Raw genomic sequence first — 23,874 nt, forward strand, 5'->3', positions numbered from 1 at the left:
TATTAACAAGTCTATAGCTCTTTATCAAAGCAGTAACCAAAACAGTAATATTGACCTAGTGGCAGTAGAACAAAATTACATATATCAAACATTATGTACAATATGTCTATTATCATGAACTATTTGTTTTATTAAAATTTTGTCTTTATCTGAAATAACCAGGCTTTAGCGGGAATGCTCACTTCTTCTTCCGAATACGGGAGTAGACTCCTAGGTAGGAGTGTAAAACTTCCCGGAACTTGTGTGCTATGTACATATGGACTTAATTAAAAAATTAATATAACAAAGAAAAATCGTTATCAATAACATATATACATTATGTACAGTGGCTTTAAAGTTTAATAAGTTGCTGTGGATCCTTCAAATGTTAAAGTGGATATGCCACTTTTGAAGGATTCCAGGGTGTCAGACATACCTATTGCTTCAGGTAGTGAGTTCCAGTCCGAAATGGTGCGAGGATAAAATGAAAATTTATAGAAATCTTTATTTGTTGATATTTGCCTAAATTTATGTTTCCCCCTAGTGCGTCTATCAGATATTGTTAAGTTGTCCTTAGGAACTTCAACTAACCCCCAATTTATTTTATACAGCATAGTTAATCTAGCTTTTTTCCTTCTTAATTCTAAATTTTCCCATTCCAATGATTTTATTAAATTTGAAACTGCTCCAGGTGATCTGTCTTTATAATCATTGAAGACAAACCTGGCTGCCTTACGCTGTACCTGCTCAACCTGAGTGATGTGTGTTTTTTTTGTATGGATCCCAGACAGGGGAAGACTCCTCGTCTCACTCCTCGACCTCTCCCAAACAATAGGAAACAGAGAGGTCTAAATACTTGACAAGCTGTATAAATAGAAAGTACAGAGAAGGAAACATAATAAATTTCACAGGCTGTGTTTTTATAAAATAGACAATACTAAAAAAACTAGTGGGGCTGAATTTTTCATGTAATAAATGTAAAACTGTCTTTAACGTGAACAGCCTTTTTCGTATTAACAGAGATTCAAAATTCTCACAGTGTCTAAAGGCGGAGTCATCATGGGACTCATATGCCTATTTCTTTTTAATAAAAATTTAAACATAATCTAGAGCACTTATTTGACATTAAATGAGAAAATTTATAGTAATACTTCTCGAATCTGTTGTTGTCCTTTTTTTTTTTTTTAAAGATTTTAAACAAGCGTTATAATGATAAAAAAAATCATACGTCAATAAAACATGCAAGGTGTTTTTGATGAATACAAGTTGCAATTTCTGTAATGGTTTGTTTACGGCAGTGTAGGTTCTACTTAACTTTACTCTCTGCTTTACTATGTTGAGTGTTCAGGTAACATTAATTTTATTGAAGTGTTGTGTCAAGTTAAATTGTTAAATATTTTTTTAAAAGGTGTTATTTCCTGGTATTTTGACACTGAATGTGCTTTATACGAGTTAATAGTTAGTTGTGCTAGTACATACTACTTTTTGAAAGCTATGAGTTCGATTTTATGGCTACATGACCACTTCTAATGGATATGTTAGTATTCAAACTATTGGCATGTACTAGTCCCTCTCAGAACGATATAATAGTCATCTTGAATGAAGATATAAAAAAGAAGATGTGGTATGATTGCCAATGAGACTACTGTCCACAAGAGACCACAATGACACAGACATTAACAACTATAGGTCACCGTACGGCCTTTAACAATGAACAAAGCCCATACTGCATAGTCAGCTATAAAGGGCCCCGATAAGACAATGTAAAACAATTCAAACAAGAAAACTAACGGCCTTATTTATAATAAAAAATGAACGAAAAACAAATATGTAATGAAGATAATCTATTTAAATGGCTAAATGTTTCTTATCAATATCAACATGACGGATTCACTGATCTACCCAAATATTCTATGAAATGTTTTATGGACAGTTTCGGTTTGTTTATGCCATGCCATTATCTGTATGTCCTTCATAAAACTTCGATGCTGGTTGGTACAATAGGTAGGTCCTCATACAACCTATTGTGCCAGTCTTAAACAAATATTTTTTACATAAATAAGGCCGTTAGTTTTCGCGTTTGAATTGTTTTACATTGTCTTATCGGGGCCTTTTATAGCTGACTTCATTGTTGAGACCGTACGGTGACCTATAGTTGTTAATTTCTGTGTCATTTTGGTCTTTTGTGGACAGTTGTCTCATTGACAATCATGCCATATCTTCTTTTTTATATTTAACAAATAGTATGAATAAACTCATTCATCACTGAAGAGAAAATGCATCTCCTGCAGAAAAGAAGGTACCGTTATTAGTATATACTTTATACATTGCTTCTTACTTTCACTCCACTTAATATTATGGGAAAACTAAACTTTATTATTGATTTTAGAAAACGCTGAATTTAACCATTTTAGTACAAATACAAATAAAGTGAAACAAATATTGCAACGTAGAATTATTTTATTTCAATATTGTTTCTAATGCAGTCTCTTGGTACCTGTTACCTTCTTAATCTATACACACAAGGCTACGGATCAACAATCAATTAATTTCTTAAGACATGAAATGCGTGAATATCTTCAGAGATAAATAATGAGTTGATGCTTTCTTTATTTTATGGTTTGAGGGGACAATTCGTAGATTAGAAGAAAGCTCTGATTGTTATCAGTGTGATTTTCTGAAATGATGCATTAACCTAATAGGGGGAAATCCTCTGGTGGATAGGTAATACAGAGATCATTTTCTTATAGCAATAAACGTGTTCTTTTTAGATTTCTTATCAATTCAAGTACGTCGTAAAAAGCATCGGGCTGATTACTTTCTGAACAAAAACAAATCATGCAATATGATAGATGGTTTCATATCATTGCATACTACTTGGTATTACAATGATTTCATAGGAATATCAATGCCCAAATTTTGAAAGGGCACAAAAAAGGCAACGCAATGAGTGGCAACTATAAAAAGTCTATTCAATACATATACATAGCGAAAACAAATCATGCAATATAATAGATGGTTTCATATCATTACATACTACTTGGTATGACAATGTGTACATATTAAACCAATGTCCAGATTTGAAGGGACACCAACAAGGCAACGCAATTAGTGGTACTTGTAAAATATCTATGCAATAACCATAAACAGATATTCTCTGAAGCATTTGGTTCTAAGTGCACCCTTCTATTACCAATTATGGTTGCCTTGTTTTTATTCAGATAAGTTCAGTTGAAGTGTCCCTAACATGATAATCCAAAAATGGATATCATGAATTACAGAAACCAGACCATATAAATAAACTCATCATAGATACTAGGATAAACATCGATTCGTTAGTCCTCCGACAAAATACTAGCAGGTGTACTCACAAAATAATTGTCAAAGGTACAAGCTAGGCTTATTATTTAATACGCCAGACGCGCGTTCCGTCTACATTAGAATCACCAGTGACGCTCAGATCAAAATAGTTAGAAAGCCAAACAAGTAGAAAATTGAAGAGCATTGGGGATCCAAAAATTCCAAAAAGTTGTGCCAAATACGGCTAAGGTCATACTAAAACGAACAGATGGTCCAGATAGCCTGACCTGGTATATGTAAAATATTGTAAACATATAAAAAGAATTAAAGGTGTCATAAAGATGGTCAAATTTGATATAAAACAAAGAGATCAGACGGGTAGAAAACAGTGCAAACGAGTCCAGCCGTCTGGTTTTCATGTTATTAATAAGTCGATGGGGCAAATTTTTAAAATAAAACTTGTCCTTGAATATATAATGATCGAATGCCGATTTTGACAAATACTAGGCAATCTTCCTTTATATTAGTTTTACCAATATTGATGTTACGTTGCTAACATTTTACTCTCTTGTTGTTTCTAGAGGGAATTCCCGTTTTAAAGAACAAATATTTTAGAAGCTCTGATCGGGAAAGATTACATTAAATTTTAATTAAATAGTCTTTTTTAATATTTTCATTTAATTTTGCTCTTCAAAGAAGAGCAAAAATATCAAAGGTTCTTTCAAGTTTAAATTTCATTTTTTCGATACAATTTGAATGCCCTCAACTTGTTGGGTGTATATTTTAATATTGATTCTTTTTTTTTTATTAGAAATTAGCTCTAATTCAAGGCGACAGTAGTTTACCGTAATTTAGGTATCAAGAGAAAAAACACAGATTGAATCGCACGAGCTCTAACAGGAACGAGACTGGGTGCGTCGATAACGTCTCTTGCTATAAACCAACTTCCGAACCAAGGTTGTATGCTCTCCGGACATTCCCGAAGTCCTGCGTTTAAATATTGATTGCAGAGTTTATGAGCTTCGGTCCTTGCTCGAAATTTCATAATCGTCAATCGGAAACAATCGATTAAATAACATATCAAATTGTAAAATCACAAAAATACTGAACTCCAAGGAAAATTCAAAACGGAAAGTCCCAAATCAAATAGAAAAATTAAAAGCGCAAACGCATCAAACGAATGGACAGAAACTTGCATATTTCTGACTTGGTACAGGCATTTTCTAATGTAGAGAATTGTGAATAAACCTGTGGACCAAACGACATGTTTCTATAGATATGTTGCTAATGAGTTGAGACGACTTCACATCGAATCGGTCGAAGTCCAGATACATTAACGAATCTGTCTAGTCTGAAAATACGGCGAATAACATATTTACGGTATTATAGATTATACAAAATGTAAGCCTTTTTAACACAATCATGAGCTCCATGACTAGATGAAAACCTTTGCATTTTAATTTGTGATTATTTTATTTGTAGAGCATGATACGTCCCTTTCTAGAGCATCTGATCTCTCTCCCGTTTTTATTTTTTTTTCTTTGGGGGGGGGGGGGGGGGGGCGGGGTTGGTCTATGTTGTTTTTTTCTTTCAACGGGTGTATATCTTTTGGTCGTTTCTTTTTCCATTCCATAGGCAGTTGGATTTCGACTGAAGTTTTATTGTCCCTTTGGTGACTTAAACCTCAATCTAACTGCGCTGGTTAAGTATTGTTTTGTATCATTTATTTAGTATGTTCTGAACTGCACCAATACAAATTCGAAATCTGACAAAAGCAACTTATTCTTAAAATATTTATCTTGATAAAGGTTAATTATATGCACAGATAAACAGCCTCATGATCTTAGGATATTTATGATATTGGAAATATGTTAGAGATGTTTGCCGCCATTAAATTAACTATCAAATTGAATAGAAACAGCGTATCTTCCGGGAGCATTTGTATTCGTATCTGTTTCTCTATCTGTATATTGATGAAATTGACCTCGGTATGTTACTCATTTGGTAGAGAGCGTAAATTCAAAATAATAACACACCCGCATGGGCACTGATTTGAAAGCATCGATGGCAAGCTATTTTCTCTCTCTACTGCTGGTTCAAGTCGTCACGGAAATGATTAACTGTATAACTGAGAACAGTTCAGTTTCGGAATTATTGCACTCTTGACTGTCCTGAATATTTGTAATTTTACAATATTCTCAGATTTTTGGTTTTATAGTTCCTCTGTATAAACTTTATCTCTTGATCTTATTTGTACCGGTTCTAGATTTGTTTATGCCGCTGTTTTATATTGTTTCGTTTTACTGGATATTTAGACAATGCCATTTACTTCGTTCTAACCCTCTATGTGTTGAAATCTTCAACGGTTCTATTCTTTAACATTTTCAATTTTCTCCAATTAACCAAGTTTATTCTTTCCTAAAGGTGTGCCAATTTGTTTTGAATTACCGGTTATTAAGGTCGGCTCCGATATTGTAATGATCATTATGAAGACCAAACTGTAACGACAAATGACAGTAACTAGCGTGATCCAATGATATTGATGTTCTTAGTAACACACCTTTTCACAGCTCTTTACAAAACATCCCGTGTTGAATAATCAAATGTTAGGATCTTATTATTCTTTAAATTGCTAACTCAATAACTAAAATGAAAGGCGCTAACAAAAAGTTATTTAATGATGAGATGAGATATGTTAACGCCATCTTTAAAGCGTTTTTGGGATTGAACTTTACTGACGCTGCGATTTGTTGCTATGAATCTGTCACAGAAATGTGCGAATGAGAACTTTAAAGTCAGTGAAGGTGTTAAAAACGTTTGAAAGGTCTCGACATATGTTTGTTCTGGGAGTTGTGTGGTAATTATCGTCTTGACATGTCACGACAGGTTAAAATTTAAATCTACATACTTAAACGCGAAGTAAAACGTAAAATCACAAAAATACTGAACTCGGAGGAAAATTCAAAACGGAAAGTCCCTAATCAAATGACAAGATGAAAAGCTCAAACGCATTAACCAAATAGATAACCGCTGTCATATTCCTGACTTGGTACATGCATTTGCATATGTAGAAAATGGTGGATTGTCCTGGTTTTATAGCATTGATATGAGGTTTATTTTCTTGCATTGACTTTGAACTATAAAAATATCGAAAATAACATTTAAATTTAACTTTTCTACTATTTTTTATCGTTTATTCTTACATTATGAATACATGTACAAATATTAAGGCCAAGATAGTATAAACAGATAAAAAAAAACATTTTTACAGATCAATCGATGAATGAAACATGTTTAAAATTATTAACAAAACTCTCTTTTTGGTAAACGCATTTTCTACGGTTATGGGCGGTACGAAACAGGTTAAAATCGTCAAAACGTTTGAGTCATAACAAAATAGTTATCAAAGGTACCAGGATTATAGTTTAGTACACCAGAAGCGCGTTTCGTCTACATAAGACTCATCGAATCAAAATAGTTATAAACCAAACAAATACAAAGTTGAAGAGCATTGAGGATCCAAAATTCCAAAAAGTTGTGCCAAATACGGCTAAGGTAATTTATGCCTGGGATAAGAAAATCCTTAGTCCATCGAAAAATTCAAATTTTGTAAACAGGAAATTTATAACAATGACCACATAATTGATATTCATGTCAATACCAAAGTGCTGACTACTGGGCTGTTGATACCCCCGGGGACGAAACGTCCACCAGCAAAGGCATCGACCTAGTGGTATGAATAATTATTAAAGGTACATGCAGGATTATGATTTAGTACACCAGACGCGCGTTTTGTCTACATAAGATTCATCAGTGACGCTCATATCAAAATAATTATATAAAACAATACAAAGTCGAAGAGAATTGAGGATCCAAATTCCAAAAAGTTGTGCCAAATACGACTAAGGTAATCTATGCCTGGGATAAGAAAATCCTTAGTTTTTCGAAAAACGTCGAAAAAGTCTGTACCAAATAAGGAATATCGCATTTGTGTTCCACTCATAGCGTTGCTTGATAAGATTTGATTTCGTCAGTTTATAGGGACTTCCGCTTTTTAAATTTACCTTGGATGTGTTTTTTATTAGTTATAATTTTTAACATAATACTGTAATTGATAGATTCCTGAAAGTGGTAGCGTATTAATATGTCCTATAGTTCGACATGTGCTCGATTCAAACCACGCCACGGAAAATACTTCCTAACATAATTCCTTTACGTTTTTTGTTAACAATTTAACGATATATTCCAATTATTATTTTTATCCTTTAGAAAGTCCACAAGTTAATACTATATCAATCTGTCTACTTTGTTCATCAATTTGTTGATGGAATAATATTGAGTCCTCTGAGATTAATTAAATAGAGCTCTATTCAATTGATAAGTCAATCATATAACAATTTATTACCGGTTCTACCTTCTTTAATGATATTACCTGCTAGAGGGCGTGATGTTATCATTAATGCGAAAGTTTACTAAGTTAGTTCATTCACGATAATGATTGTCCTTCGAAATTCAAGTGACATTGAATGTATTCGTCTAATGCAAGGTAATGGTGCGAGGTTCATCTTTCGATTAATTATTTTCGTTTGATAAAAGGGACGTGCAATTTTCGTTTTAATATATACAATATAATATTTAAGTCTTATAGTAAGAAAATAATAAGGCTTTTATACCTCAGGAATAGATCACCTTAGCAAAACTTTTAAGAGGTTTTGTCAAACATCGTTTTTTATTTGGCCGTTTTAAGGTGTTTTTTTTATTCGAGCGTCACTGATGATTCTTTTGTAGACGAAAAGCGCGTATGGCGTAAATGTTTTATTTAATTCTTGTATTTATGATGAGTTTATATACACTAGCTTAAACAGAAATTAAAATATATCATTGCCTGAAATTATATTCATATCTTTAAGTGTTTTTTTGTTTAACATAACGCACTTCTTAAAGGCTTAGTACTTGAAGATTTATTGAATTGTGCTATGAAAAATTACTACAGGAATTAAAAGAAAAAAACATAAGAACAATAGAAATATTTTCAATCCATGTTAGTATGTTGAACGTCAAATTATTGTAATTTTCATGGGAAACTTAGTCAGAAATATGGCAGTTGTTTTTTTTTTCACTCGTTTCGTTGGATGATAACATTGGATTTTGTCAGATATGAACTTACCTTGTATAAATTTGCCTTTGAGTGTGTTTTTTATTTAAAATTTGTATTTGTATACAACGTTTTGGAATTTTGTATCCTCACAGCTCCTCAACTTTGTATTTGTTTGGCTTTATAAATATTTTGATATGAGCGTCACCGATGAGACCCAGTGGTGTAATTAGTTATCAGTGGTACAAGGCTTATAATTTGATACGTAAGATACGTGTTCGTCTACATAAGACTCATGAGCGACGCTCAGATAAAAATAGTTAAAAAGCCAAACAAGTATAAAGTTGAGAAGTTTTGATGTTTTAAATCTGTATTTGTAATTAAATGGAGCAGACAATATCCGTGAAGTGGAAGGCACTGTGTTAAATATGTAGTTCAAACTTTCCGTGAATTATTCACCTTATCCATTCAATTTTAAGAAAATCAAACGAGCCAAATCAATTTTAGCTAAAGTGTTAGATACCACCTTAAAGTATCTTGCTTTTTTTAACAGACCATTAAAGAATAAATGCTAGAAATAGTATTAAATTACAAATGTAACATATGTTGCCAATGTTTTAGCATTTATCCCAAAAAATGTATAAGAAACACATTCTTAAATTATTCCACAATTCTGCTGAAAGTAAAGCTTTATGTTGTCAGAAGCACATACACTTATCTCTGCATATATTTTACCTATATGATCTACATAATTGATAAATAAGAAGCACTATTATATATACAAGAATATAAAAGTTCGAATAAATTGTTTATAGATATAGGAAGATGTGGTGTGAGTGCCAATGAGACAACTCTCCATCCAAATAACAATTTTAAAAAGTAAACCATTATAGGTCAATGTACAGCCTTCAACACGGGGCATTGGCTCACTTTTAGTATACATCGCCTAATAATAAATCAAATTATAAAAGTTGATGAGAGTTGAAGGTCTATAGAATCAAATCATTTTAAAGTTGGACAGAATTATACAAGATTACGAAATATATAATCCTAATAATATATAATTCAACATCGAAAAAGAATTACAGATTCATAAAAAAAATGCATGCCAATTTTCACTAATTTTTGTTTTAAATTAATATAATATCCACTATAAGGATTTTAATAGGAAATTAATTCATGTCTGGAAATATTTCCAAAAGACCATATGAGGTTAATATGCATGTGTTAACACTTGAAAAACAGCAACTTAATGTGTCACCGATTAACAATACGGTAACATTTATTTACAGACATAACATGCATGGGGAAAATTGTTGATTTTGACGTCTTTGCAGTTGAAATTCCGTCTACCGTATCTGATCATTTTATTCTTGATCTTGAATTTTTTTCTAGTCCCTGGAAGAGTGTATTAAAAAGCTTTATTATTTTTAAAGACCTACTTTGTAAAATAGAACACACGTTCATATTTTGTAAAATCTTTAATCTTTTATGCTTCGGTTATATCACTATAAAGTGTCTGACATAAAACCAGCACGTAAACCCACTCAGTCTTTTCTCAATTTTAATTTAAAAAAGAAACTTCAATTTTCTTTATACAAAAATAATATTATATGATTACATTACTCATTTAAAAAGTATAAGATCTAATGTCATGGACAATAAATCTTTTAAATGTCCAATTAATTTCGAATTAAAGATGACTGAAAGCTTCTTGTAATGATCATATAAACAGTTACACAAACCTGTCCCCTATAAACAGATGTTACTCGACTGGGAAAGAAGTAAGGAAGTAATTTAAGACATAAATATCTATTTAGCTATAAAATAAACATTGTGTCTACAACAGTCGCATCGTCCGTGGCTGACCAGATTACTCATGCTGGCAAATAAAGGCAACAGTAGTATACCGCTGTTCAAAAGTCATAAGTCGATCCTCTATTGGTATTGTTTTATACCTAGAACTGACCAACATGTAAATACGCATTTTTTAAAATTTCCTATTTACAAAACTTTGAATTTTTCGAAAAACTAAGGACTTTCTTGTCCCAGGAATATATTACCGTAGCCGTATTTGACACAATGTTTTGGAATTTTGGATCCTCAGTGCTCTTCAACTTTGTACTTGTTTGGCTTTTAAACTATTTCGATATGAGCTTCACCGATGAGTCTTATGTAGTCAAAAACGCGTCTTACGTATCAAATTATAAACCTTGCAGCTTTGATAACTATTCGCAAAGCCATTTCTAAGGATCCCACTTAAGAAACAGGATGTTGAGGTCAAATAAAGATGCAAATAAAGCACATTTAAGAAACATAATTGGAAAAATAAGAAAAATAAGACTTTATTTTTGTGAAAAGAAACATTATGTTTAATTCAAGAACTTTATGGTGGACTCACTGTTGCGCTAATACCATGCAATAACATTGTTTTCATACTGATTGTTTCTGGAAAAACTGTATTTACAAAGAATTGAAATGATCTGAAATGTATTATCGAGGAGTTCTAAACCTTTACAGACTTTTCATACTAGCATTGCATTCAATAAAACTTCTTTTTTCTATAAACACGTTTTACTGTAGAAATCATACGTTGCATTTGATATTCAACTTTGTATTCTGAACAAAATGTACCAACACTAATTTGTGTGCTATGCTCTCCGTATTTGAATCACAATTTACCTTAACCTATTTTTTTGTCATAAGTCGTCAAAGTTACTTATCATTTTAAGTTCAGCGGAATTTCCTGTCAACATTTCTACTTCTTATCTATTCATGTGCAATCTGTCTTGCATTTCTACCTTATGTACTAAGATCAAAATGTCTTACAAAGTTTTTCTAGTACTTTGTCTTATTATTACACTTACATTATCAAATGCTTCACTAGAAGAACTCGAGATTCAGATGCATGCCAAATTTAACAATATAGAATCACTATGGGAAGACCGTTTCCAAAAACTTGAGCAAATTGTTGGCAGACAGGAAGCGGAAATAAACAAACTTAAGGATGAATTGGATAAAGTCAAATTATCAGATGGCGAAAAGGAAAGACAACTTGCTGATTTGAAAGCATATATTTCAAATCTATTTTTGGGGTATTCCCCCAGAAAAAGAGTTGGTATTGTTCAGAGGGATGTTGAAGAAGGTGAAGGTGAGTAAAATAAAAATTATTTATGTATTTCTGCTTTCCCCTTTCGCCTGTACCAATTCAGAAATATGACAGTTGTTGTTCAATCGTTTGATGTATTTTAGCATTTTGATTTTGCAATTTGATGAGGGACTTTCCGTTTTGGATTTTCCTCTAAGTTTTTATAATTTTACTTTTTTGCCAGCCAAATAGTCTTTTTTTCTGTTCGGGAATATCTTTTTTGAGTCACTTATTTTTCATTACATTATTTTCCTTTTGTGATGTTACCATTGCTGCTGCGGGTAAAGATGTTCCTAAACTGAGCAGAACTTGTTGAATGGTCGATTAAGGTCGATTATCGTCCTTCAATATCGACCACGATAAAACGATTTTCGTTTCTTTCAGGATTTTTCATGAATATCATACAAGAGCATATACGATTTAACCCAAAACACCAGAGTGGTCGTAAGATTTCCCCAAAAAGACAAAATAAAGTACGAACATGTTACCAACGCTTGCGGTGTTTCTGTATTTCTTGGCTACACACACTCAGCCCGTGCTTCCTTCTGATGTTTTTTTTAAGTGGACGTTAGTAATAATCACTGTTTTCTATGATTATTTCCAGTTAAAGATTATTCAGAGTCTTACATCCTTGTCTGTAAATTAGTGGATGTCGTTGATTGCTGTCTATCATATTTGTGGGTTGTTTTTTTTTTGTATCTAACATCATCATCAGGCTGGTGTTTTTTTCTCTTTTAAGTTGGAAGCCTTCTGTCATGTTTGTGCCTTTCATAGCTTTCTGTATTATTATACGTATATTTGATAACATTAGAACCATGCTTATCTGTCTGTAGTAAATATTTGTTTCGTTAGCAATCATACCACGTCTACTTATTTTCGTATTTTATCTTTTCTTTTATTAGAAAATAAACTGGTACATATCTTGTTATTTACTTTCAGAAAGACAAAGAAAAGTTCGAGCTGCACAAGAAACAACTGCTTTTTACGCCTACATGAGTCATGTAGAATGGCATCCCAGCCCACATCATACATTACTATTTGATGTCTCTATTACCAATGTAAATGGAGGATATAGTGAATATACTGGTATCTTCACAGCGCCGTATAATGGTGTGTACGGTTTTACCTTTAGCATACGAGTTGAATGTCACGCATATGGTTCGTATCAACTTGTCAAAAATGCAGACGTACAAGGCACGGTCTTCGGAAATTTTAAGACTATATGCTCTACTGATTATTTAACAGGTACTTTCGTAATATCAGCCAATTCAGGGGATAAGATTTTTGTTAGAACTCATTCCACACTTGATCACGCTGGAGACATTGGGAGTGATGACAATGGTAGAACATGGTTCGCTGGATGGCTTATTTAAAGTGCAAAAAGTTTGAAAATTAAATACTTCACTTTACATGTGAAAGAATTGATTATATAAAAAAAAGAAGATGTGGTATGATTGCCACTGACACAACTATTCACAAAAGACCAAAATGACACAAACATTAACTACTATAGGTCACCGTACGGCCTACAACAATGAGCAAAGCCCATACCGCATAGTCAGCTATAAAAGGCCCCGATAAGACAATGCAAAACAATTCAAACGAGAAAACAAATGGCCTTATTTTTGTACAAAAATGAACGAAAAACAAATATGTAACACATAAACAAACGACAACCACTGAATTACAGGCTCCTGACTTGGGACAGGCACATACATACAATATGTGGCGGAGTTAAACATGTTAGTGGGATCCCAACCCTCCCCTAACCTGGGACAGTGGTATAACAGTACAACATAAGAGCGAACTATCAAAATCAGTTGAAAAAGGCTTAACTCATCAGATAGACAAAAAATACAAGTGGGCGTGGCCGTGTATGTTCTTAGCCTGAAAATGAATGTCTAGTGCTTACCTCGTCCTGTTTTTTTTCTTTTTGCCAAAAGATATAAGGGGATGTGGTATGGATTGCAATGAGACAATTCTCTACCAGACACCAAATGACGTAAATATATACTTTCCTCGACCCAGTCCTGCATCACATTTTGCTAACTTGATTGAAAATCTGGACCTTAGATATTCTGTTTTTCAAAATCCAAGATGGCGAACGACAATCATACCACCTCAACGGTTTATAAAATAAATTACGGCTGCTTTTAGTATTGAAAACACTAATTCAGAGAAGAAATAAGCTTACACTTATTAACTCATTTAATAAAAGACGATTCTAAGACATCTTGTTGGTTCTGTAAAGGAAATATCTGAAAATGGATATGTACTTAATATAAGCTTTAGATTTTGAGAATTAATTTTGACAGACAAAATCATAGATTTTATTTCTTATCTACAATGATGTTTCGTAAAAGAAAAGAATTGATATGGGGTGCTCATCTATGAGACAAAAATAATCAGTATGTGTAAGTAAAAAAACCACAAAAAGCAATGTAATGGTTCATATATTGCTATTATTCATCTAACAGTCACAGTAAGGCCTTAAACACGGGACATCGTAACTCCAACCTCATAGCGAGTTTGAGACGATACTAACACTTGTAACATTGTTTGTTTGAAATTGTATCACAGTGATGACTACTGTATCCATATTTGTACTATTCTATTTGTTGTGTCTGTTTTGTTACGCACCGTTGTAAATATAACAGAATTTGATGAGACTGGCGTAACAAAGAGAGTTTCAGCGCTATAAAACCAGGTTCAATCCACCATTTTCAACATTTGAAAATGCCTGTACCAAGTCAGGATTATGACAGTTGTTATTTATTCGTTTGATGTGTTTTGTCATTTGATATTGCCATATGATTAGAGACTTTCCGTTTTGAATTTTCTTCGGAACTCCGATTTTTTGTGATTTTCCTTTTTTTGTATCTGCAAAAGTTTATTGAATGGTTTCAGTCCTCTGCATTAATCAGTTTATGTTGTGTCATCCTCGCATTCAAATATAAGTTTGATATGAGATGATAACCACAGATGAGTTACTGTATCTATCACAACTTAATTAACGGTATATGCATAAGATACATTCTTACGAATACAGTTAAACAGTTCATTATTGCTAAAATTACAAAAAGTAGTGAACCCAGCAGTTGACCATACTAACCAATAGCTGACACATTGTTAATCGTTGCCCTATAGTTCGCGCCAAACTAATTGCAAAAAACACTTTTACATTTAAATTAAATCACTAGAGAAAGTCAAACAGATTGTTCTCTTGATATATTCTCACCTTTATGTACCCTTTTAGTTTGATTTACATCAATTTCGACATTTAAATGATCACTTTTAACTGCCCATCAAACCTTTAATTTGTTTAATTTTGAAAATATAACTTTGTTGAGTGCAAAATGTCATAATCGACGGTGTATTATAAGACGCCCAAACTGTTTCAATAAACATATTTAATGCCTGTGACATTAAATTATCATTGTTCCATTTTTTGTTATTGATCTTGAATTTCAAAGAAAATTTAGACTTAAATGAGACCATCAGGTTGGATATATTACCTATTAGCAACCAATCGCCATATTCAATTGTCACATGGTATAATAACAGAATGACACGCAGCTTGATCTTGATAGTCTTCTAGATGATGTTGAAGTTCTACATACCTATATGAACGACAAGTGTAACTATAAAGCATTTAATGGACCAGAATTATCGTATGCAGAATTTAAAACAATTTGTTAGGAGACCAGCGGAAATTCACGACAAAGGAGTGAAGAGATTTATATTTAAATAAAAACATACTTTGAAAAATTATCATTAATTATCGGCTATACTAGTTGATATCGAAGTGCATACTTATCAGATACTAATTGACAAATTAAAATTATTTAACATGATTATTGTACTGTATTCATACTGCACAGTTTAGTTAAACTTGTGTGCAAAATATTGAAGATCAAATACAGTGCAATCTGTACCATATACCTGCTGAACATATTTTTTAATTAGGTATTTTTTTTCAGAAAGGCATATTGATACACGCATAACATATTTATTGTATATCTTGATACAAAACTCACATAATAGACACGTTAACACAGCGCCAAGTGCGATCTGGTTTCACTGCTTATCATTATTTTCATTATTCAAAAATCAAACGTCACTTCATGCATTTAAGTTGCATTCAAATTTTCAAAGAATTTATTTGTGAACATCCACTTTATCCAACAACTGCGATAGGTAGCAATCATGTAGCAGTAATGACAATATTAATACACAGCAAAATGTGCCTTTTACTTTATTCCAGAAATTAAATTTGCTGACAATGATCTATATTTGCTGGATGGTTGTTTTCGAGCTTATAATATATATGAAGGTCTAAAAGTATCAATGACAATAACATGGTTCCTTATAATGTTTTGAGTATTTAAGTGTCTCTGTTGGCATGATAGTTTTTAAAAATATGTAACAGCTAAGAAGGAGTAAGACATTGTATACGGATGGTGGTACAGTAAGTCTACATATCAATTCAATTTATTGAATGAGTAAAGATACTTTTTGCTAATTCGAGAAAAATCCCCACTTTAATTATCAAATTATCATATAGAAGTACTCATTAGTGGGGACTGGAGAATGAAATTTTGGAAATTCGTCTTAATGAGGAGACACTGAGATATAATGCAATGACAAGACTTGATTCAAGCTTGCTTTTTTTTTTTTTTATCTTATCTTATCTTCAAAAGACATTAATGTGCTTTTTCTTGAAGTTAAAAAGATTATAGCATTCTAGTTATAAAATTCCAATCCACTCTATCAATTTTGTTGGATTATACAAAACAGAAACATGAATAAGGTATTTTTACACCAAAAATTATTATGCCAGTTTCTTTCACAAGCTGCACTTTGAAGGTATTCATTTAAGTTCATTAAGTAATGAAGCTTTGAAATGTCAAATAAGATTGGCTTATTAGAATTCGTGTACTGTTTGAAAGTAAAAACAGTATAAGTTATAAACAAATCAGTACCATTTTTTTACTACGCGTATTTGGTTTGTCAACTAAAGCTCCAACGCTACTGATAATCTTCAAATAAGTACCTATTGACAGAACCTTATATCTCAAATCTTATCAATTTGCAAATCTTACAATTCCTGTGTACCGAAAATGCTCCCATTGCCATAAAGGTTCATTTACGTCATTTTGATCTTTGTCGATAGTAAGTTCGTTGGCAATCATACCAAATCGCCTTGTTTATCAATATGTGGAAAACTATATGTTCGTTAGGTTTCTTGCTTATAATGATATGCCACTCGAGTGCTTCTGTGGACGAACAAGAAAATCGAATGAACGTTAGATTCCAACATATTGACGCATTGTTACGAGAACAGAATGAAAGAATCCGTTATCTGGAGAATACCGTGAATATTCAAAAAGTGAAAATAAACGAGCTAACTGGTCAACTTGGGAATGTCAAAATTGAAAACCGCGAAAACCAAATCGAAATTGTTAAAATTAAGAAAACAATATCAATCCTCTTCCACAATTGTGGCGTTAAAAATGATAATAATAATGTGGATATAAGTGGCGGGAAAGACGATGAGTTGACAATTAATATAATGAAGAATATCAGTATGTATATTACAATAATTGTGGGATGGTGTTTTTTGTTGTTTTATATTTGAGTTCAATTGTCTCCTGCCTACCTCCTTGGATCCAAATTGAAAATGGTTTGTTACGTCAGATTTAAGGTCAAGCAATCACCAATGAGATTATGGTATAGTAAACTCATCAATAACTAAACAAAGCATATAGGGTACAGCGCACCGTGATAACTGAATTTAAGTACAAGACTTTTAAAAGTTCTCTTGTATGCACATTTGACAAAGGTAGTTTTCCAATTTTTTGGTAAGATTGTGATATGATAATAGTTATGAAAATCCCATGCTTATAATTTAATACGCCAGACGGGCGTTTCGTTTACATACGTCTCATCAGTAACACTCAGATCAAAATAGTTATCCAGCCAAACAAGTACAAAGTTGAAGAGCATTGATGATCCCTAATTCCAAAATATTGTGCCAAATTCGGCTAAGGTAATCAATGCCTGGGATAAGAAAACCCTCAGTATTTCGATAAATTAATACTTTTGTAAACAGGAAATCAATACATATTACCATATAATTGATTTATTCATGTCAACACCGAGTGCTAACAAGATAACACTGGTCAGTGAAATCATTTGTAATTTAGGATTGTCAAATTGAGGGGACAGTGAATAGTATATTGAAGTTAAAATCTTGTACAGCGAGTAAAAATAGTCAAATCAAAGTAACCATTAACTCATTATAAATAACCGCATTGAAATTATATATTTGCACCAGACGCGCGTTTCGTCTACAAAAGACTTAGTATGTCGCTTTTGATTTGAGACTCCGACATGTCTTATCGTTCAACTATTTCGTATTGGTGACTGTTAAACTTATGTTGTGTCGATATCTGTTGATTGGAGTAATACTCATTTTTCATATCAGATATTCGAAATTTTGACACTGTTTGATTGTGATACAAATAGTTACCAATTACATTTCATTAATGGCTTATAACAGAAATGTATTGTTTTCAATACAATTAGGATAAGAATTGGCCAGTATGATGTCCAATATGACTGACCTAGTATACATATCTGTTTAGGGCAAGCAGAAGCACGCCTTCTGGTGCGAAATGTTCTCGCTGCATTTAAGACCAATTAGTGGCCTTCGGCTGTCATCTGTTATCTGTTCTTTGGTTGGGATGTTGTTCCTTTGACACATTCCCAATTTCCATTCTCAATTTTCTCAGTAACTAATCGATATTTTTTTTAATTTGCTATCATTACCTTTGTTTACTTTTTTGAAAAACCTCAATGATATCCTGTTTCAAATACGGCAGATACATTTGTTGAAAATTTAAACACCTTTTGCCGGATGAATTACGCATAACTAATGATTGTAACATATCACCTTGCACTAAAAAAAGTTAACTCAAATTACTAGAAATTCATAAAGCTGACACAACTCATCGATCAACTAATAAAACAAACGGAACAACTTGCATCCAACTGAGTTCTTAACTTGCTACAGACATTTTCCTCTCCGACGAATGTGATTGTATTGCAGTTGTTAACAGTTCTAATGTTGAGCAATACAAACAGACACTAATGTCCTAAGTAGGTGTTATCCGACCAGTGTTAAATCTTAAATGAAACCTTTGAAACGTAATACATATTCTGTTTTTATTAAATATAAACGCCTGCTGCCAAGCAATATTTCTCCTACTCCAAGCAGTTCACAAAAAGTAGCATTTTATGCACAAATGAGAAGAACGGACAGTACCCTGGGTCAACATCAAACCTTAGTATTTGACGCCGTGAAAACGAACATAAATGGAGGTAATGGTGGTTACAGTGCCTTTTCTGGGATTTTCACAGTTCCGGTCGATGGCATTTATGTCTTCACAATAAGTATACGTATCAAATCTCTTTCATTCGGATCATACGTTATTACTAAAAATGGTGATTCTGAAGGCACGTTCGTTGGAATATTGGAAGGGAAGAACGTACACGGCATGGTGGCTGGGACCATTGTTATTGCAGCAAACCAAGAAAATATAGTTTTCGTAAAAACCCATCCCACATTGAGTCACAAAGGAGAAGTCGTTAATGATGAACATGGACAGTCAACTTTCGCTGGATGGTTAATCTAAAATAAACTATTGCAACTCAAATATTTATTCAATTATAGAAAAACGAACAGTTGAAAGAAAACAGCTTGCACACACTACATAAAAACTAAGACTTAAAAGTAGTATTTCGCTAAAAGGAAAATTATTCACAAAAATATCAAACACTGAGGAAAATTCAAAACTGCAGTCAACATTGTGTTATTATCTTAATCACTATAAAAACAATTAGCACACATTTATCATTGCACAATAACACAATAACGGGAGGTATAAGAACAGATCCTCGTAATATAAATAACGAAACACAAAAAGGCATATATATAGACCATATTAGCTGAAATGTAAGATAAGAATACAAAAATTATTCTAGAACAATACCACAATGACAGGATGTATAAGTACAGAACCACATCATATGTAACAAAGAAGCACAAATGACATAAATACAAAGCATAGCACATAAAGACAAGAATACAAAAAAATATCGTAGAACAATATGTCTCTTTTTTTTTAGTGTAAATTCACATTGCGGTACTTGTGTATTCCAAATTCATGTATTTGGTTTTGATGTTATATATATGTTATATTTGTTATTCTCGATCGTTGGATTTTGTCTTTGTGTGTTACATTTTAGTGTTATGTCGTTGTTTTCCTCTTATATTTAATGCGTTTCCCTCGGTTTTAGTTTGTTACCCCGATTTTGTTTTTTGTCCATGGATTTATGAGTTTTGTATACAGCGGTATACTACTGTTGCCTTTATTTACATTGACGGGATGTATAAATACAGAACCATGTCAAAACAGACTAAACAGTAAAAGTATTATTCATAAGGACAAATCAAATAATACTATAACACCTAATTTAGATGATAAAGCATATGAAAATCATTATGATAAAATATATTTAATTTCATGTCCTTGATTAAAACAGAAAAGGGTAATTCCCAACAGAACTGATATTATAAAATTTCATGTGATTTATCTTAATATCAATCGACACCAAATACGGTGTAAATGCACCATATTCGAATGAAAGTTGAAGTGTTATTCTCAAGTCAATAATGATAAATTTATCATATGTAATATATACTTCGAGAATATAAGTAAAAAATGTGTTATTTTCATCTAGATTAGTTCCAAATTTGGCACTCACTAGTACCTTCTTTAAGAAATTACTAAGAAACGAAGGTCCGAACTCCCTGGAAAAAGGTTTACCTCATCTGAATATGGCCATTATTTATCGGTAAATAAAGGCAACAGTAGTATACCGCTGTTCAAAACTCATAAATCCATGGACAAAAAACAAAATCGGGGTAACAAACCAAAACCGAGCGAAACGCATTAAATATAAGAGGAGAACAACGACACAACACCGAAACGCAACGGACCAAACATCAGACAAAACACCACGAGAATAACAAATATAACATGAAAACCAAATACATGAATTTGGGATAGACAAGTACCGTGCCACGTCTTATCTCAATATCTCAAAAATAAGAGGAAACACAAACCACTCAACGTTATAATGCAACGCACAGAGAAACGAACAATAATATAACAATGACCATCTTATAAAATATTTAATAACGTTGCTCCCCTCCATAGACGTTGCTACGTATCTACACACCAGTGCTTGGAAATGTTGTGTTCATCCTAGTGACGGAAAATCCTGAATAATGCATCGGACGTATCAAAAAGTGTCCATTTTACTAGTAACCCAATTAGTTCACGTATGGCAGCATCTAACGTATTTGTGAGTGAGAAAGGAAGCAAATGAGGTAAACCTTAATATTTGGTATTGTAAAAACGAAGATATTTTTAGGTAATAGTAGATATATTGTCTTTTCTGGAATTTTCACAGGTCAATATACTTGCGCTTGTGTTTCTTCAATATATATACGTGTTCAATCTTGTATATTTGGTTCATACGAAATAACCAATCTGCTATTTCTTTATGTATGTTCGTTGCCGTAGTGGAATATACCGTCGCACAAGAACAAAACCACAAAAAAAAAATTGCAAACAAAGAAGATAGGGTTTTTGTCAAAAATCCTCCAAATTTGACTAAGAAGGGAATATAGTCACCGATAATCGCTAGATAGTAACTTTCGATATTATTTTTAAAAAAAAGAGGATGATATTGAACTGTATTATACAATACGGTTGACGGAAAGTGCTTCAATTCGTAATCAATTAAATCATTAGAAGTATTATGAAATTTAGATATGTATATAATTTACAAGTTATAATGTTTTGCGTTACGTTGACCACGTTACTTATAATCTGTAATACGTGTAATTTGTACTAGTTAAAGGACCGTTTATCTTGTGTACCAAATTTCTTATACCTTATCTATTTGCAAATCTCACAATACCTGTGTACGGAATAGGCCAAATATGTACGAAAAAATGAGTTCGATAGTTTTGTTGCTTATTATGATATGCTACTCTAATGCGTCATTGGACGAACTTGAAAGTCGAATGAACGTCAAATTCCAAAACATGGCGTCATTATTACGAGAACAAAATGAGAAAATCCGTAATCTGGAGAATATAGTGAAAGTTCAAAAAGAGGAAATAAATGTGTTAACAGATGAATTTAGTATTGTCAAAATTCAGAATCGTGAAAATGAGCATGAAATTGTAAAAATGAAAGAAACAATATCGAAACTCTTGCAAAAATGTAACGATCAGAATGGAGGTCTTAATGCGGATACTAATGAAGGGAAAGACGATAACATGGCGATTGTCGAAAGAAAGAATAACGGTATGTTATTAATTTGTTTTATTAAACAGTGAAGAATATAGTTTTTTTTCGTTATCTTGTCGTGGGGTTTGGGTTGGTTCCATCCCCTATAGCACTCTGTGATTTATCGAATAAGTAATGCACACACGTCTTCTCTTCTTGAAGCCTTCAATGTTTTAATTATAAATATTGCGATATATGACTTTTGTAACCGATTATCACTTAAAACAAGAAATGTATTCTGTACGCATGCTGTCCACGGAAATTCCAATTTTGAATCATAATTTTGATCGAAAATATCTGTCATGTGCCAGATATTATTCTTATCTGCGGATGAGAATAATACAAAGCCAAAACAAAATTCCAATATGTTGAATTTCATATTTTCATGTCGCGGCCTTTTTTTATACGATATCACGATATAGATGTCCTATCGCTGCAGGTCATACGGTGGCATATAACATGCTTTTTGTTACTTCATTTTATTTTTATCGATAGTTGTATAATTAATTCATAATATCATTCAACATGTCCTCATTTAAATAGACATTATATTATCATCTTAATTCGTACTTAAATACGTTCAATGATTTCTTTTTTTAAATATATATATATTTCAGGTAAGAGACTTTTAGAAGGAAGCATAACACCGACTCCTACTCCCACTCGTCCTACAGCTTTTTATGCCCACATGAGTCACAATGAAGTCAATGCTGGTAAACATCGTACTTTGATATTTGATGTCATAAAGACAAATATCAACAACGATTACAGTCCATATTCCGGAATTTTCACAGTGCCAGCCGATGGTGTGTATGTATTTACGTTGAGTTTGAGAATAGAGACTGGTACGACTGGTGCATTTGAAATCGTTAAAAATAATGATGTCCAAGGTTCTGCAATAGGGGTCATCAATTCTGACAGTGGACATGACATTCAATTACAAGTTTCCGAGACAATCGTCATTTCTGCTACCAAAGGCGACAACGTTTTCGTAAGAACGCATTCTCAATATGGTCATACCGGTTATATACTTGCCGATGGTAATGGCAGATCGATGTTTGCTGGTTGGTCAATTTTGAATTAAAGATACTTCTCTTCTACAATTTCATTAGTTACTGATTGAACCATAAATGTATCTCAACCCTCCCCTATACTTCTAGCCAATGTAGAAAAACAAACACACAACAATACGCACAGTATTGTTTGACCAGGGTATAGAAATAATTTCAATTCGGTCGTAAAAGCTATTATTGTGATGGTTGTTAATTTGACTGTACTAGATTAATAAATACGCAACGACACCCGTTAACAATGGGGACGTAACATATAATGCATCGTGAAACTTGTCAATTGGAAACGCTTTGGGTGTATTTTTAGGGATCTATATGCTGACATGAATTACACTTATGGTATCTTTGCACATTTTCGACTTTTGAAAGAAAGAACTACTTCTCCTATCTAATATGTTTTCTTCCTTCCTGTAACAGCCTCTCGTCCTTAGACCCATTTTACCATCTATATAATTATACTGTACTGATATTACGTGTCAGTTTTCAACTTGGCGCTAAGCGCTCAGCAATGGATGTATAATAACTCCTACCCAAAACATAATGTGACCAAAAACTTACGTTATGTATCAGGTGGGAATTATTTAATATTTTGAAAGTAGTAAAAAGCAAAATCACAAAAATATGGAACTCTGAGGAAAATTCCAAACGGAAAGTGTCTAATTAAATTGCATAAATCAAAACACATCAAACGAATGGATAACAACTGTAATATTCCTGACTTGGTACAGACATTTTTCTTATGTTGAAAATAGTGTATTAAACATGCGCTAAACTTCAAATTTGTTTGATAGTCAAATTCTATGATGAACTATAGTGAATTATAGTCGATGCCAAAACCTTTGTTAAAGGGTGTAA

General features: G+C 32.6%; 2 protein-coding genes across 2 annotated transcripts; both read left to right on the forward strand.

Moving 5' to 3' along the window:
* Positions 1–11,194: 11,194 nt before the first annotated feature.
* Positions 11,195–12,895, forward strand: LOC134681555 (uncharacterized). Its single transcript, XM_063541200.1, has 3 exons — positions 11,195–11,525; positions 12,462–12,632; positions 12,768–12,895. The coding sequence occupies exons 1-3, from the start codon at positions 11,195–11,197 to the stop codon at positions 12,893–12,895; spliced, it is 630 nt and encodes a 209-aa protein (XP_063397270.1).
* An 8,807-nt stretch (positions 12,896–21,702) lies between these two features.
* On the forward strand, positions 21,703–23,033 carry LOC134681556 (complement C1q-like protein 3). The gene is made up of 2 exons (XM_063541201.1): positions 21,703–21,967; positions 22,567–23,033. The coding sequence occupies exons 1-2, from the start codon at positions 21,703–21,705 to the stop codon at positions 23,031–23,033; spliced, it is 732 nt and encodes a 243-aa protein (XP_063397271.1).
* The last annotated feature ends 841 nt before the right edge of the window (positions 23,034–23,874 follow it).

The sequence above is a fragment of the Mytilus trossulus genome, chromosome 8, assembly GCF_036588685.1.
Source record: "Mytilus trossulus isolate FHL-02 chromosome 8, PNRI_Mtr1.1.1.hap1, whole genome shotgun sequence".
NCBI classification, from domain to species: Eukaryota; Metazoa; Mollusca; class Bivalvia; order Mytilida; family Mytilidae; genus Mytilus; species Mytilus trossulus.